We start from the raw sequence: 17,966 nt of genomic DNA on the forward strand, positions 1-17,966 counted from the left end.
GGCAGCGCAGCCCACCCCCCCTTCTCCCCGCCCGGCGGGGGCGGGGGGTGAAGGCGGGCTGCTCCGCGCAGGCGCGGGAGACGCCGAACCCCCTCCTCCCGCCTTCCGAACCCTGCCGACGTCCCCCGGGCGCGCATGCGTACGAGGGGGCGCGCGCCGAAGAGGGAGAGCCTTCCCGACGCCCTTCTCCCTCCCCCTTCCCACCAGTCTCGGCGGGCCTGGCCCCGCCCCCCGGGGCGGCCAGCGCGCATGTGCGGTTGCCAGGGCGGCCGTCTCCAGTGAAGGTTTAAAATCTGCGGGGCATGCGCAGTGCCGGTTCTGGCCCTGGCGAGGGGGACGCCACATTGGAACGGCGAGGGGAGCGCTCCGGGCAGCGCCGGGCCGGGTACAGTTTGCGCCGCCTCCGCTCCTCCCGAGCCGCGCTCGCCTCGCCCGGCTCTGGCCCCCGCCTCCGGCCGCCCGCCCTCCCTCCGTCCCTCCGTCCCTCCCTCCCTCCTCCCCGCGACACATGCCGCTGCTCCCGGCCCGTGTCTAGCGCCGCTGCCGGGCCCGGCGCGCTGAGGCGAGGGAGTGCGCGGCGGGCGGTGAGCGGGCGGCGGCGCGGCGCTCTGGCCGGGCCGTGAGGGTCGGAGGCGGGCGGGCGTGGATGGATCCCCGCGTGGCCTGGATCCAGCCCGAGCAGAAAGGCCCCGCGAATGCGCTGTGGATGCAGATCTGGGAGACCTCGCAGGGCGTGGGGGGCCGGGGCGGCGCCAGCTTCCCGCACTACCTCTGCCTCAACTCCCCGGCGCTGGACTCCGCCGCTTCCCCGCCCCGCGGCCACAGCTGCGTGCGGCTCGGGGCGCCCGGCGGCGGCGCCTGCTGCTCCTCTTCCTCGCCGCCTTCGCCTTCGCCTTCCCCTCCGGCCCTGCTGACCGGACTGGTTCCCGCTGCCACCGCCGGCCCCGCGGCGGTGAACGGCGGCAGCGAGGGAGGGCGGCGGCTGCAGAAGTCGCCTTCCGTGTCTTCCTCGTCCTCCTGCTCGTCGGTGGAGTCCGGCACCGAGAGCCCCGGCTTCTCCTCCTCGGGATCGTGCAGCGGCGGCGGAGGCGGCGGCTCCTCCTCTTCCTCCTGCGGCCCCCGGGCGGCGGCGGTGGCTCCTCCCGGGCTGCTGGGCAGCGGGGCCGGACCCGGGGAGTTTTTTAACTTCCACGAGAACAAAGTGAACGGTGTGAACGGGCACCACCAGCCCCCGCACCTGGCGCGCAGCCCCCACCCGCCGCCGCCGGCGTCTCCCCAGCAGCACCAGTACCACCCGGGCCGTCGGAAACGAGAGAATAAAGCCAGCACCTATGGGATGAATTACCTGCTCTCCGGCAGCCGAGGCGTCGCCATCAGCAACTCCCCCCACCAGCAGCGGCAGCCGCCTCAGCCAGCACTGCAGAGCCCCGGCACACCCTGGAAGACCAGGAAATACAGCCCGGGCGTGCAGGGGTGAGCAGCCGGGGCCCCTGGGGCTGCTGCAGCCCGAGAGGAAAGGGGGACCTCGGCAGCCTGTCCTGCGGCACGGGGGCGGGTGGGTTGGGGTCACACAAAGTCCTCTGGAGCCGGCTGCGGCAGCCAGGTTGATGATAGGGGATGGCAGGGCACAAAAGCGTGTTCTGTCGTAGATCACCTTGGCCTGTGCCGGTTGGGTGGCTCCTGGCCGAAGCAGGATGCAGGCAGGGCCTGGGAACCCATAGATACAGGGGGTTAGGCCTTGCCTTGTAGTAGGTTGAGAGGCGAAGTCGTCAGGCCACTATCAAATGGCACTTGCAATAATAAAAGCAAAGATGGATGGGGGATGCCTGTCAAAGCTCCTAGGGTCAATTCAGATTGTAAGGGGGAAGTGGAAGGCTTCAGTTCAGAGGAGTTCAAAGAAAACCCTTGCACTAATTTTTAAATGCCTCTGCTTAGGCTGTAGCAGACTGGTTACTTCGGGGCGTGTTAGGAACATCAGTTGAAATGGAAGTGCCCAATTCTAGTTGAATTAAGCATGAAAGTCAATGTGGTCTTAGAACATTTTTGAGGGAAATGTTCTAGCTCTAGAATAGATTGAGCCAGCCAATACCTGAACTGAAATCTTGAACTCTTTTATGAAGGTTATCCTCTTCTGTGGCCATAACTTTCTCATATAAATGGGTAGTTAGTAAGGCTGAGTATTCAGTTTGGTCCGATCGGCATGTAGAAGGGACTAAACATGAACAAAGCACCTCTGGGGTGCTCCATGAGATTCCTGTATTTCAGCTGTCAAATTTCACTCAGTCAAGGGGAAATGTTGCTTTCTAATGTTAAGGTTATTTTATTCATGGAAAAAGTGCTAGCTGCATTGATTGACCATAGCAGATTTCTGATGTCATTTCAAAAATAGTTTCTTGGAACTCCTAAAATCCAAGACCCTTGGATGCCCATGGAGTAACGACACTGCATATTTGTAGAGGGAAATAGATAAAGACAACAGGGTACACTTTTTCAGAGCTGGAGAAATTTAAGTGAGAGATTTAACTTAAGGACAGTGTCTTCCTTTTCTTTTTTGGGTGGTACTGTCAAGCGTTGAGTACATTAAAGTTATCCAGAAGTGTTAAAAGATGTTTTTAAAGTTCTGTTTTTGCAAACCATAGCCTCTCCTGAGGAGGACAAGACTTATGACTACTGCTTTTTAATTCCAAACTGACAGTGAAAATGAAAATTGCTTACAGGAAGTTAAGATCTTGATGTTTAAGAGGTGTCATATGCTAGGAGCTTTGGATCCTGTACTTCTAAGATGTATGTCTAGAATTCCAATAGTATCTTAAAAATAGTCTGAATTTCTTTGCTTTATTTCCGTAGAGATGCAGTAGAACACTGAGTTAACATTTTAATTTATCTGTGTAAGATAAGTCAGTGTCACTGAGGTAGATCTCCAAGTAGATGGATGAGGGAGTTGCCCGAGGTCACCCATGGCAAACCTGGGAATCAAATCCAGGCACTGCAGGTTCTGTCCTCCTGCTGTTAGGCAGCACCACCTATGCCAATCACATATCCTTATCTTTCATCTTCTGCCCTTTTGCTTTCTATTGGCTTTCCTTTAATAAAGGTTATGCCACTTTTCAAGTATAAGTTCATAGAGAATCCATACACAAGAAAATTGTTTAGCCAAGCTCCAGTTGCACTATTCAGTTCCATAATACATGTTGTTCTTTTGCTGATGTGTTAATGACGAGTTCTTGGCTAACTATCTTTGAAAGTGGAAGCTGTGTTTCCTGATCCTTCTGTCAAGGATCTATATTACTACAGTGAGACCTGATGCTAGGAGTGGGACACCAGTAACTATAGCATGTGTTATCCCATAGTTCCAGCTTTCCTTAGAGTAGCGGGGAACTAGTGCTGAACGAGAGCATGGAAGTTGAAACCATAGACTTAAATATGAGAAGCAGTTTCTGCCTTAAAGTTTGAGTTCTGTTACCCAAGGTGAATCTTGGACAAGCATATATTCTAAAAAAATTTTCTGTTTGGTGTTAGAAATTTTTCTATGAAGTACTTACGTGATTGAAATAACAAAAATGTTGTCACTGATGGAGTGGCTTTAGGTGTCTATCTTCTGCAGTAATTCCTGACTACTGGTGCGTTTAACTTAATTTTCCTGAAGCCAGGCTGCTGTATTATTTGGCTGTTCAAATAAAAATGCACTGAAAAGACTGGCGTGGGAACAGATCCCTACAGAAGTTTCTCCTGGATCCTTTATGTTCCTGACTTGTTGCCCAGTGTTACTTGGAACTGTCAGCCCAGTCCTGAAGCATCACTTCCATAACTGTGATGGTCTATTGACAGAGCATCTTCAGTGGTGTCAAACTGGTGTATGCAACTGTCAAAAAATGTGATCCTTACAATCTTCAGTTGCAGTCTGCTTTGGACATAGATTATAGGAAGAAGGACTTGATCGTAGATGCTCTTATGCTCACATTATGAATGAATGTTAGAGCTTACCCTGCTGTGAATATTGTTCTCTGCAGAACATCTTTCTACAACACACTGAAATTTCCAAGTGATATGCAGTAGCTCACAGTGTTGTCTTTTGGTAACAGGCTAAGGAGGATAACCTCTGTTTGCCCTCTCCCAGGCTGCAGGAGTACTTTTGTTGAAATGCCTGCATACTTTGAAACAGTACTGTGTTCTCTCCGCTTTCTCCTTCAGAGCTGAAGATGGTCTGTAGCAGTGCAAGTCGTCACCGTTTTTTTCAAATGGATCATATTCAGTGGCTTTGCAATGGTAGCTGTGGTGATGTTTAGGAATGCTTTATGTTATAAAGGCTGTGTTTTGCTGTACAGCATTCCTTTTTTCCAGTGGACTCATACCTATTGCTTTTACCACCTTCTGGCAGCAGCATGCCAATCTTTGTGTTGTAAAGGAAGTTCTCCCTCTCATAAAACCCAAGTGTGAATAGCCATGCTTGATTAGACTAGATAGCCCTAGATTGACCTGTGTCATCCTTTTCCAGATTTTTGGAAGGTAAGGAGTGAGGAGAATGAAGCTGTATTTATTCCAATGCTTCAACAGAGTGATTAATACAGCAACAGTGTAAATTCTTAAATGCCTGGGTTTATGTTAGGAGTACAGATGATTGGTTTCAGATGCGATGCAGATAAGTGTTCTTTAATATTATGAGGTTAGCTCAAACTGTTGTGACTGATGTTCGGAACTACATGTGGTTTCTTGCTACTGTAAAGCATCCTCTCTAGTGGTTTTAAAATACAGCTGCATCTTAGGGTCTGCCTTCTTTGTACATCAAAGTAATACCTTCTGTTTCTGTAAAGTCAGTATTTTAAATATATCTGACTAATTTAAGCATTCAGAGACTTTAAAAGTACTGGAATTTTATTTCAGAATATGGAATCAAGTTATTCTAAACTTTTTACTAAGGACTCTATTGCTAGGTTTGCATTGCTTGGGTACACAGCTAATAGAGCACTTTCTCTTAAGGTGTAGCTAATAGCTTATGAATAATATGAAATAATATCTGATTTAATTATTCTGCTTCTTAATATGAATTTAACAAAGTAAGTAAAGAATTAAGGCATTTTTAACAATATGAGCCTGTTCTGCTTAATACTTTCAGCGAAGTGTTCAGATTAATTGTAGATGTTGAATGAAATTAGTGCTGAAATACCTGGCATATCTGCTTGGTACATTACAGTGCTATGCAGAAACAACAGAACTGGCTTGTTGAGGATCAGTGTGGCCACCAGAAGTGTTACGATACATTGGAATGGTGCTCTGCCTGGACTAATTAGCGTTGCATAGCATCTGATGACTTATTGCATTCATTTTTCCCCCTTCATACCTGTTGTCTGTAACCATCTCTTGATAATGACACAAAAGTTCTGTTGCAGAGCACAAGAGCACAAACACCTCCACATTTGATTAGGCTGAAGGAGGATTCAGGCCAGCATTGTCTGGTGACCATAGCAGATACCTGGGGAGAGTTTTCATAAGTAAGGTAAGCTTATGACAGTGCTTCCCCAGAAGGCTTGCTTCAGTGTTCACCAGCTTGCAGCTGAAGGATACTGTGTACCAAAAGTGGTACCCAGAAATTCATTTCTGTAGCTACTCAGATGTGGTGGTGTAACTATATACTAAGTCTATATTAGGTTTTGTTTATTTCTTCACCTGTATGCTGGTGTTTCCAATTCCAGTCTTACTGGGTTTTTTGCTTTTATGATATATTGCTGAACTTTGGTGACTAAGATAAATTTAATTACTGGGTTTTGTGCAATGTACTATTAAAAATGCATTGCATTCAGGACCGTCCATGGCTCTAGTTTCATGTCAACCCTAGCTTCTTATTATGCTGCTGTCAGAGCTGGACAATGCGAATTAATGTGTAGGGATGCCACATTGTCAGCCCCTTTTGCAGATTTTTTTTTCTTGTACTTTGGCTGAGCTGAAAAAATGCAGACTTTGGAAACGCTGTGAAGCCTTTATTGTTTGCACTGGGGTGCAGCACTTGTAAGGGCTTTAAGGGATTCCCAAGGGTGGTATTCTAACTCCTCCCTGTACTTAACAGTGCTGTCTTGCTCTATACCTTCTAATTAAGAATCAACACAGTGGGCTATGCTTCATCCATGCTACTGTTAAATCATTAGTGTCTGTTATCTGCAATGTTAGCTGGATACCTGTAGTGAAGGTCTTAATCTAAGAGGCAGTGCTGGCAATGTACACTCAATTCTTTTTTCATCTGGCTTTAGGATCAGGGCAGAACGAGGCAGTATATACTGTAGTATGCAAGGAGGAGGGTGAGAGTAGTTGCCTGTTAGTCATACTAAGTTTCTGGAGAGAGACTTGAGAGAGCATCGAGACGTGGTTGAACAGATTGTTTTCATGCCTAAAGGTTGGTACGCAGCAGAGTTCAAGGGTAGCTGCTGGATGAATTGTCAAAAGAACAGAACATCTCTTTTTTGTGGTTGACTAAGTTAACTAGAGTAGGTGAAGCTCAAAGTTTCCCTGCAAAGTGGATGCCTATCGTAGAGTTAGGGACTGATGCTTTCGGTAATGGAATGAAAGGAATATTTTGGCAGCAGTAGACTTGAGAGAGAGCATAGTACTAGAGGTCAGAAAGGCTGAGCTACAGTAGTAAAATATGAGAAGGCTTTGCATGACAGGTGCTCACATCTGTGTGTAAAGGAGAATGGGACATGTTGGGAGCAGTTTAATCATGGCATCAGCTTCATGATGTTTTTCACAGTTGTTAGGCTTTGGCAGTAGAGATAATTGGCACTAAGAACATAAACAGCTGTACCGGGTGAGACCATTGGAGGCCAATGCCAAATGCTGGGAGAAGAATATATCAACATGAGCTTGTGGTGGTATTTCCTGGAATAATCTCTCAGATTTAAATGATCTATGGTTCTTGGACTACCTGGGCTATGGGCAGTGCATTGCTAAGCTTATTGTGGATTTTATGTATGAATTTGTCTCATCTCATCTTGAGTTGGTATGAGCTGCTGGGATCAGCAGTGTCCTGTGGCAAGGTGTTCCTCAGTTAAACTATACATTATGTAAAGATCCAGTTTTTTTGTCCTGAGGCTGTAAGTAGGGTTGTAGTGGCTGCCAGCTACAGGTCTATATGTGTTAATGAGGCAGTCCATGAGTGTTTTTTGCAGCTGACTTGAAAGAGGGAAGGGAAGAGTTGAATCACCTGACAGTTATCTGTTTTCTAGTCTATTTAATCACTCCTGAAGCTGTTTCCTGCCTCTAGATGTCTATCACCTTTACAGTTCTGTTGTATCTTTGGGACTCGGACAAACCAGACCTGTGTGTGATATGTCACAGTATTCCTATATCTTGGGCTATCTTGTTCTATCTTGTACTTTGTTTCCTGATTACTAACATGGGACTTGCCTGTTCTTTTTGGCTGCTGAGATTGAACAGTCCTTTTAACAGAATTCTTATTTTAAGATCTTGATTCTCAGTGTTTAGAGCCAGTGTAGAGCCCCACATTGCATCTTCGTAAAGATAGAATTTTCTCATATGCCTCTATTGTGCTTATGTTTATTCTAGCTCAAATTCTGCCTGCTACTTTATTGTGCAGGCTGTATTTTAATGTCCATCTGCAGTTCTTGAGCTGGCTTATTCTAGATAACCTTGCAGCCTCAGACTTTTCTGCTTTACTATTTGTCCCCTTGCCAGATCACTTATGAGGATGTTGACTAGCATAGGGCACTTTGGGGCTTCACTAGTGACCTTCTTTTAATATGGAAACTAAGAGTTCCAACTGCTTGTTTTCTGTTTAAAACAGTTCTTTATCTACATGAAGGTCTTCCCTCTCATCCCATGTCAGCTTAGTTTCTTTGTAAGTCTTCATAAGGACACGTGGGACCATTATCAAATGCCATTTGGAAATCCACGTAGATAACAGGATTTCCTTTGTGGTTCACTGATTCTTGCAAATAATTCCTAATAGTTTTCTCTGAGACACTACTTGCATTTACAAAAGCTATGTTGACATCTTGATATAGTCATTACTATTCATGAGTTGCACTGGTTCTACTTTTGACTAGTTTGACTATTATGAATGTCAAAACTAATGCTTTTAAATTAAAAAAAGAAAGATTGCTGCTTAATGTTCTTCTGATACAAATGCAGTGTCAAGTCAGTGCTGCTTTTGGTGAATACCAAATTATCAGGAGTAGATTTTGCTGTGAAATATTTTCTACTAAAAGGTTGGTTTGGGACAAGTTCTCCCTGTATAGTTAGGAATCAGGGAAACCTCTGAGGGATAAAAAAAAAAAAAAAAACTAGCTTCTCTACTTGTCATGCATTGTGATCACTTAACTTTCTCTGTTCTGATCACTTAATTCACTTAACAGAAGCAGGTTTTTAGGCTCCTGAGTTAGTTTATCCTTCTTCAAGCATAGGTTTGCATCTCGTTAAGTTGTTCCTAATAATCCTTTTTTATATCCTTAATCTTCCAATCCTCTTTTCCTGCTTTGTGCATGACTTCAGGGTTTCTGAAGACATCTTCTGACGGAATCCTGTGACAAGGGAGTAGAAGCTCTTTTTTTCCCTAAAATCTGATTAGCAATGCACGCTTTTGCTAAACAACCAGTGTGGTATCTTTAATAGTCTCTGAAACACCTTATTCTTTTGGTTGAGATTCTTAAATTAAGAAGCTTCCTCTTTCATATGGTGAATTGCAGCAGTACTTAAATCCAGAAAAGGCTTTTCTAGCTTTTGTTGCCTTGCAGAGATACTGGCTTTGAACGTGCAGGGTTTGCTGCTAGTAGTGCTTTGATGGATGCATTTTGAATTAGACTCTGCTGCTTGAGATTATGTCAAGAATTGCTTCTCTTCTTAAATGTTTCAGTGGCTAACCTGGTGTAACGCATACCTGATCTACATGGGCATAATTAGTCTCTCATCACTAATGTGTTTTTGCTGTTGCAATCTTTCTGACTTGTCTGGGATGTTAATCGCTTGCTATTTTTGGGCATTTGGAAAAGAATAGTATTAAGACAGGAATTTCAGTGTTTAGCGGTTCTATTTATTGGCATAGCGAGCTTGCTGATTCAGTTCCAAGGTTTAACATATGTTATGCTCCTTCACTGATGCAACAAAATAATTGTGATGTTTTCTTGGTGTTGTGGTGAAGTGCAGCAGCCTAAGTCAGGAGTAATGTACAGCTGTTCAGAAGCTTATGTAGCAGATCTATTTTACCATGTATTAACTTGGAGATATATGTCAGTTTCTTTTCTAGATTTTTATAATGCAGCTTTTTCAAAGCATGTCCAGCATTAATTGGTTGAGTTTTATTGGATTGACATACTTTGCAAAAATAGATTAGTGTTTGATTCTTTTTCTCTTCCAAAATGCAAACAAATTCTGTTACTTAAGTCTGGAAATTTGCAGTTTAAATCATTCCAACAAGCTTAGTTTCTTGAGTGTGTGAACTGTCAAAGTGCACCTAAAAGGTAAAATTTAATTGGCAAGCAACTCAATCTAAAATTAGGACTGGCTCTGACTTGCCAGTGTGTGGGGCAAAGGGAAAGCTTAGAGAGGAAATAAGAACAAGACAATCTCTTGTGGAAAAGGTACAATATATTTTATGAACTAATCTTTGTTCTGTGGATGAGAACAAAAGTACTTTTTTCTTCCATTCTCTTCTTAGTAGCAAACCTGCAAAGTAAGCTTGATTCTTATTGGAGTTTAGTATTTAGGGTACCTACCTGTAAAACATTTCCCAGCTCTGATTCATAAGCTCTGTATAGCTAAGATTTTTTTTTTTTATTCTGCCAGTCTTTGAGTTTACTGCCTTCCATACAATTACAGTGACAAAGATAATTGCTGTCTGAATTACATAGTAATATGAGACTGATTTGGTGTGGCAGTACAGTCTGTGAACGTAGCACTATGTTTTCATAGTTTCTGTCATCTGTAAGCCTAGAACATTGCATAGGGCATAGAGTACTATTACCTGGGTGTTACTGGTAGTGAGGAGGACTGGTATAAAAGGCACCTGATGGGTCTTGTGAGTGAGGTGGGAAGAGAAGAATTGTAAGTTCATCTCTTCTTCTTGGTGATCGTTCTATTTTTACTACTTTTGCAGATGTCTTAATCTTAGATCATATTGGAAAAAGTCTGTATCTCAGAATATACTATTGCTTTCAATCATTATATGTTCTCCTTTATTTCACTAAACTGTGTTCCCGAGTTTTAGGCTGTTCACTGATTTCAACTATTGAATGCATTTGATTGTTATAGTGTAAGATTTCACCTGCATTTCCATGATAATGCGATTGTGCTTTGCAGTAGTTGTAGGTGAAGGTATAGTTCAACAGATTTCTCAAATATGCACAGTGGCTGCTGGGCCTTTCACCATTTAATCTTGAGGCAGCAAAGTCCTCAGGCATGTTTCAGAGTTCACACTTCATTGAAAGAACATATCCTGTTATTTGTAACCTTTATTTCAACAAAGCTTCTGTTGCAATGCTGCCTATGCCTCGCCATTTCTTTACCTCGCTTTCCTACTCAGTCCTAGTGTTACACCCATGTGCTTTAACTGTAGCACCTATTCTTTCCTTTTATAAGGATTCTCGGCTTATGTGTTAGACTTTTCAGGTAGAAGAATATTCTTTACTTACTAGAATGAGTATGGTTTTTAGAAAGAATCAATTGTTGCACATAAATGATGCAGTCATGTTTCTATCTGTTTCCTTAGAATAAATTAATGTGCTTAGTAGCGTAGACATGATGTTGAAAAGAAACAGGATGCTTGCTTGGGGGAACAAAGTCTCTGTAGCTTTTCATTCACCTTCCAGTTTGTTGATGCTGTTTGAGAATTTCATTTCACTGCATTGAAGTTAGCCCTTGAAGTAACAAGTCAATGTTATATATAATAATAGTTGTAGATACAGTAAATGATGAGTAAAGTAAATGATCTCCTTTCTTAGAAACCTGCCTTTAAAGAAAAGGATTACAAAAGTCTGAGTACGTCTCCAGAGTATTATTTTAACCTGAAGACTAGAAGTGTGTCTGCCTTTCCTAAAACAGTAAAAGGGATAAATTTTTGATAAACAAAAGCTGTCATTTCTGTTGCATAGTTCAGCCTGTAAGCAGCAGAAGTTTACTGTGCTTAGCAGTAATAGCATTAGTGAATGGTAGATTCCTTCTGGCTGTTAAAATTAGCAGGCTGAATAGTGTCGCAAGTACAAGTAGCCTCTCTTCTGCATCCCTGTGTTCTAATCTTTTCCACCGTGCATTAAAAGTACAGTTATATCTCATGAAGAAATTTCGTTCCCAGTGTTTTTATAAATATAGTGAAACTGCCTTGTGAAAAAGTCAATTAAAATGCCTGTCTTTGCTAGGAAAGTAGTATAATAGGCATCTTAAAATGTGATAGAAGATAGCTAGGTGCTGGGATGCTGTTGGACCCCAAATTCTTTACGATGCCAGAAGGAGATTGAGAAAATTGACTCGTGCTATGTGTTGAAGGAAGTTCTATTTTTTTAAAAAAAGAGTTAAGATGTTACTTATATCTGCATATACATGATGTGCTGCAAATCGAAATTCTGTTCCTAATGATTAAGATACTGTCACACTCCTGACTTAAGAAGTAATAAGTGCTTATGAAGATTATAGGGGCTACATGGGCAAAATAGTTAAGTGAAAACTATCCCTGTATTGGCTGGGTGAATATCCCATTGTGATCTGGTTTTTCAGACACCAAATTATTCCTTCAGCTAGTAGAGAAGTTACTCTGAGATTAGTCCCAAGCAGCATACAGCATCTTGTTTTATGTATATCAGAGCTGCTTTTGTGACTGTGTTCAAATAACCTTGTCTGAGCGAAGATGTTTAGAAAAATGTAAACTACAGTAACATTAAATTTTAAAAAAGCATCTCAGTTTTGAGAAGCTTCTTCAGGAGGAAGCCAAAAGGGTAAAATGCTTGAAAATGCTGTATTAAGATGGTTGTGTTGTCATATGCTGACTGTGGAGATAGTATTGATTCTTATCCAGAAGGACGTAGACCAGGAAGGTGATGTTCTGTGAGAAGTAGAAGCTGTTGAATTAAGGAAAACTGGAAGGAGCAAACAAAATAGAAGTCTGTTAAGACAGAGGGTTTGAGAACTGGTTTGCTAAGCGCATTAAAACCTGAAAACTTTGCACATCGAAAGCAAGAAACTTGCCAGAGTCACTAGGGCTCATAGAGAGACATATAAGGGCACTCAGGAGAAGTCAGATCATGTAGTAAAAACTAAGTAACTAGGTGAACTAATTGCATTGCGTTTTGTCAGAGAAGGGCTTCAGAGGCTTCTCACCAGAACTTTCTTTGACTCCAGGCAACTGTCATTTTAAATTTCGTTAAGGAGTGTTTAAATCCATCAGCAGAATGATAACTGTTGTACAACCATGTCTGGTGGTATATGCTGAAGAATTCCAGAGGAACGTAACCATGAAACCACGGCGTATGGTTTGAACTTTAAATGAGTTTTGATGATCTAGCTCTTGTGCTGTTGACCCATGCAAACTGAAGCATTAAATGAAGTGCTACCTTGCCAGTGCAAGGTAGAAAATATGAAGCTGACTTCTTAAAAACTAGATCAGGGAAGGAAATGTAGACTAGCGATGAGTGGTATTCTTTTGAGTCTTTCATGATGTGATTAAGAATTGCGACAGTGTTAATCATCTGAACAGAAGCTCAGTGGGGCATTGAAGTGAGAGAGTGCTTGTGTGCTTGCTGTTTTTTCTGACCTTGCTGACACACTAGGGGCTGCTTTTGAAAGACTGTGCTGTGAATGGTAGAGGCTGCAGTGCGCCGGGGAACTGAAACCCCCTTTATTCTCCTTCCCTAATATTGGATGGCTAGTGTAAACGCATTTTTTTTGGGAATGTCTGGATCTCCTGGAGTGGTTGGATAGGGTTGATACCATAACAAAACAGAACTTATTTGCATGAGCAAACATAAAGAAAGGGGCTAGTGCATGCTTTGGTAAAGGTAGTTGTGTCTTCCAGGTCTCATTTCCTTGAAGGATTCATTGTTAATCCTTATTCATGTAGTCAGTCTGATAACACAGAACTGTTGGATTTTTTCAGAAGAATGTTTCTGAGATTCTTTTTTTGAAGACTTTGTAAAAACTGAGCAGTCACAGGTTTGCTGGGCTTATGGGTTAACTGCTTAGAAGTAACCAAAGGAAAGAATAAATTATTTACTTTACAGTAAGGGAAGGTTACCAGTGGAGTTACTCAAGATTGTTGCTCGATATATTCATAAATACCTGGAGGGAAGAAATGAATGAGAAAAGGATAGAAAGGATAATGGAAAGCTAGAGCTGACTGCAGACAGTTGCAGTGGGAGTTCATTAGGTTCTAAAATTGCTGATAAAATTAAATTCTAGTAAATATGGACTCATGAATCTAAAGAAAAATAATTCAGACAGAATATACCCTATGGGTGGGCTTTATGTTGGTGGTTATTGTTCAGAAAACACCTTGAAGCTCCTTCATAATGGTTTCTTTTAAAGAGCAGCTGTATGCTCAGATATCCTCAAATAGCAGTTAGCAGCAATCTTTGCAAAGACATGGACAATAAAATTAAAACGGGTGTGTGTCCTGATCTGAGTGGCGTAATTATGTATTGACTCTGTGTGCATTTCTGGCCACCTGTCAGAAAACATGGTGCAACTGAAAACAAGCTGAAGAAGGTTAGCAGTAATCAAACTTTGGACCTGCTCCTGTGTAAGGAGAGAAAAACAGATGAGGATTGCTAGCTTGAAAAAGAGCTGGTGGATAGAGACAAGTGGATATGAATTGAGAGCCTGAGAAGTGTTATGTTTGGAGATGAACTGACAGTAATAACTTTTTTCCCTCAAGAAAAAGAGCATCAGATAAAATCATTAATAGGCAGCAGTTTAAAATAAAGCACTTCTTTATTCTGATGCATACTTAAATTCTCATAAAATGCCATGAATGACAAAAGCATGAATGGACTAAAAAGACCTGGAAAAATCAGTGGAAGAAAAGTCGTTTGAGCTAACACACTTTATGGTTGGAATCCGCCCCAAAAGTATACCAAATGAAATTACTGGAGGCTTGGAAGGATTGCTGCAAGGGAGTTGGATAACTGCTTTGACTTTTCTTTCTTTCACCCTGTATCTGCTTACTGCTGATTTTTATAAGCAGGACAATGGGAAGTCTTTAGTTTGGCCCCACTGCTCTTAGGTGTATTCAAGTATGTTCTTCGTTGGTCATCTTGGAAAGGGGGAAAAAAAGCATACTTTGTAGAAACGAAATAAGAGCATCTTAGTTTGTATTTTCTGTCTTGTTCTGAAGTTTTGAAATCAAGTAGGTTCATCAACAAATTGAAACGTTAAGTTGATAAGTCTGCTGTGTAGTTAAATGTTCAATTGTGGATCCAGACCCAGCTTAAGATAAGAGAAAGGGCAAACTAATTCTAAACATGTATGCTTTTCAGAAGTATCTTTGTGCTTTGCTGCTAAAATCTCTTTGTGTATGGAAAAGAATCCTGACACTTAAAAATTGGGCATATGGTCTATTGGAGTCTATCTGTTAGAGTGGGAATTCTCTAGTAAAATGAGTTGCAAAAGTCTCAGTGGAAGAGTTAAGAGTTCTACTAGAGATGTATAAAATTGTCCTTTTGGAAGGCTAAGTATGTTAACTAAGGATTGAACCTGGTTGTTTTTTTTTTTTTCAGGACAGTATTTGGATTTCACTACGGTGTTGAATTAGTATGTTTCTTGAATTAGAGAGAAATCTTAGAAATATGTCAACATTAAAAAGATGTTTTTGTAAAATATCACAGCAATAGTTACTTGCATTTTTTGTTTTTGTTTGGTATAGCTTGATGCTTTTCCATTGAAAGCAAACATGACATTCACCTGAAAACTCAAATTGATCTTCTTTCAAATTTGGCAGCGAGTGTTCTATAATATCAGGAGATGGGAAACAAAAGGACTTAACAGGTGTATAAAGATCCAGTGTTAGAACTCCTCATGTAACAGTGGTATTAATGTACTTTACACTTGAGAATATATTTAACGCTTCTCACTTTGAGTAGTTCAGTTGGAAGGTCACTTCTTATATGAATGAATTGCTAATAAAGGGCTCGAGTGGTCAAAGGAATCCCTGTTTGTCAAAGTGGACATTTTCACATAAAGGAATACTCAAGTGTCCCTTTTATTGCCCTGTACAAAAACTCATTAATGCCAATGGGATGTTTCCAAGTCTGTGTAAACTTCCACATACACAGAAGTAAGAACCCCTGGAAGAATAAACCTACTTGAAGATTTTAATTGTTCTTGTGCTGCTTCATATTTGGATCATTGTGTAGTTTTTACGACTTGCTTTGTTTTTTAAAGAAAATAATCTTTGGGAATCAGGAATCGAATTTGACCTTCACTGTTGAGCCAGTAAGAAGGTTAGTAAATGTCTATTAGTGGTTGCATCCTGTGTCTTTTGACATCTGTAGCATTTAGGTAATGTGATGAGGGCTGATGTGTAGGTATTGAGATTACCATGAGGTGCTGCCATGAAAATCAAGTATGAATATATCTGTCCCAAATCCCAGATCCCGAACCCTCCAATTTCCCGTATGAAAGCCTAATTGTTGTGACATTCACCTTTCTTGAAAGTACTGCTGTTTTTGGTTTTAAATTATTAAATTAAATAAAGCCTATGGCCTGTTTTTGTTGAAATGTATTGTAATAGTTAAATCATCATTATAACTGATGCTACTTTCTCCTTTAGACTCCATGAAGAAATAATTGACTTCTATGACTTCATGTCCCCTCGTCCTGAAGAAGCAGCTATGAGAAGAGAAGTGGTGAAAAGAATAGAAACAGTCATCAAAGATCTTTGGCCTACAGCTGATGTGAGTGTAATTTAAGTGCTGATTTGCTTCTCTAGTAAATTGTAGAGCTTGGTTCACTTAACCTTGCTATTATCTTTCTGTGTTTTAGAAATTAACAGATAAGACTTCAAACTTAAGGCAATTGCCTTAATATCACAGCTCTTGCACTACTTGGCAGTTTATTTTAAAAACTGGAGGAAATTTAAAACCTAGATTTCAGGTTAATGAAGTCTACTGATAATTTTTTCATTTTGAGAACTGGGGATGTGAAGAACTGTCCACTTTAAGAAGTGCATTTCTTAAAGTAAAAGCTTATTAAATTGATTTTCTCTGCACGACTTAATTTTGAATATTCAAGTGAGACTGACTACCTGTGTATCCATTTCTGCAAGGAGTAAATATAACTATTTCACAAAAGAACAGTTAAAAACCCCAGATTTTTTTTTGTACTCATCACAGATTTGACCTTCAGGGAATTACTTTAGCCGTGCTTTAGTGGAAAAATTGGACACTTGACTTCCTGAGATATCTTGCAACCAAAGTTGTTGTATTTTCAAACCCTTTATTACCCAAAGAGTAAGTTTCATCCAAACAAAAAACATCCAAAAGGAATGTAATGTAAACTGTATCTCTAGCATCACCTTTCTGATTACCAGATAGTAGTGTCATTAACAAGCAGGAAAACATTTCAGACCACTGTTATTTCATAGCCTCCCATGATGAAGAGTGAGGGCTGTGGCCACAGTACTGAGCTAAAGATACTGTAAAGCTCACCTACTTCATCCTCACCTGTGATTTTCCTTAGTAATAACGTTTTTCTAGCTTGTGGGAACAGATATAAACACTGAAATGGCCCAGTGTTGCCCAGTCTTTTCATAGGTCACTTCAAAGAAGTGAACTTGCAAATTGTGCTCTGCTGTAGCAGACGGGGAAGAACAACTCAATTCTCTAGATTGGAAGCATACTAAAAGTATTTGATGTGGACTGTGAATGTCTCTTCAGCATGCCTGCTTTTCCACACACAAACACATACCAGAATTTCATAGTCATCCTTACAATAAAATCTGGAGCATTCATGTTTATCTGAACTATATGTTTAGATGGAGTTGCTGGTTTTTTAAACCTAAAAATTTGGAAAAAATATTTCCCTTAAACTCTTCCAATTTCAGTAAAGCTGTGCTATGAGGAAAGAAGGGAGCAAGAAGGAAGGAAATTTATAACAGCTTATACTTCTGTCGAACTGGAAATAAATAGTGAAAAGGACTTGTTTCAAAAGTTTGTGCTCTGCTGTTAGCAGGTAGTCATTTCATGTTAAAAAAAACCCCAACAAAACAATTTCCTCTAAAGTAGCATCTATAAGAGAAAGTGTATTTGTACAGGCTTGACAGAGTATGTAATAAAGTAAGTTCAATAACTTTTTTAGTGGGCTATATCCTTAGCAGCTCCGGAAGAATCTTAGGTCGTGTGAAAGTAAAATGAAATGAGTATTCATAATTACAAGGTATTTCACTGGTGTGGGTTTTTTTCAGGTCCAGATATTTGGCAGCTTTAGTACAGGGCTTTATCTTCCTACTAGGTAAGTAATAATTTACTTTTTATATAAAAGCTTGTCGTCTTTTAGAGTAATGGTAAATTTTAAAGGGGAATTTAGACTGGAATGTGTAAACCTATCAAACTTCCAGTAAAATTTTTGCCTCATGTCCCACGTGACAAAGGGAAGAGCTTTTGAACTTATAGATTTGAGATAAGTATTTGATATATCATTATACTGCTCTAGGTACTTACTGACCCTTTGATGAATTACCTTTTCTTCTTTGTGTCTGGGGTTAGTCTTTGGCTCTTTGTTTTCAAGATACAGTGAAATTGAATGCTTAGTATTTCCTGTGTAAAGATTGTGTTTTATTAAATAGGTGGATTACTGAGAGTGTGTCACTTACCACAGAGTTACTGTGCAAAGTCAGAGGAGTCATCACAGCGGTGTCTTCCCATTTTTTTGGAGAGCAAAATATCTTATTTAATTCAGTGTTTTATATCACTTAATCATTCAATAGATAGATGTGGAAAACCTGTGTAGCGGTGTCTTAAAGACTGTGTTGTCTTTACATC

At 41.2% G+C, this 17,966-nt stretch overlaps 1 protein-coding gene across 7 annotated transcripts in view; it reads left to right on the forward strand.

Moving 5' to 3' along the window:
• The first annotated feature begins 274 nt into the window (after positions 1-274).
• TENT4A (terminal nucleotidyltransferase 4A) overlaps positions 275-17,966 on the forward strand; it is a 62,358-nt gene continuing 44,666 nt past the window's right edge. For 2 of the 7 annotated variants that reach the window (XR_012672433.1, XM_075142427.1), the window contains exons 1-3: positions 277-1,473; positions 15,758-15,881; positions 17,390-17,436. Coding sequence is in view for 6 of the 7 variants with exons in the window: in XM_075142427.1 (XP_074998528.1) it covers positions 647-1,473; positions 15,758-15,881; positions 17,390-17,436 (998 nt within the window). In the remaining variant the exon portion in view is untranslated. Of the gene's footprint in view, positions 1,474-15,757; positions 15,882-17,389; positions 17,437-17,966 lie in introns of all 7 variants that reach the window. The other 5 variants (XM_075142423.1, XM_075142425.1, XM_075142426.1 and 2 more) reach the window with 4 other exon arrangements.

The sequence above is a fragment of the Calonectris borealis genome, chromosome 2 (assembly GCF_964195595.1).
Source record: "Calonectris borealis chromosome 2, bCalBor7.hap1.2, whole genome shotgun sequence".
NCBI lineage: Eukaryota > Metazoa > Chordata > Aves > Procellariiformes > Procellariidae > Calonectris > Calonectris borealis.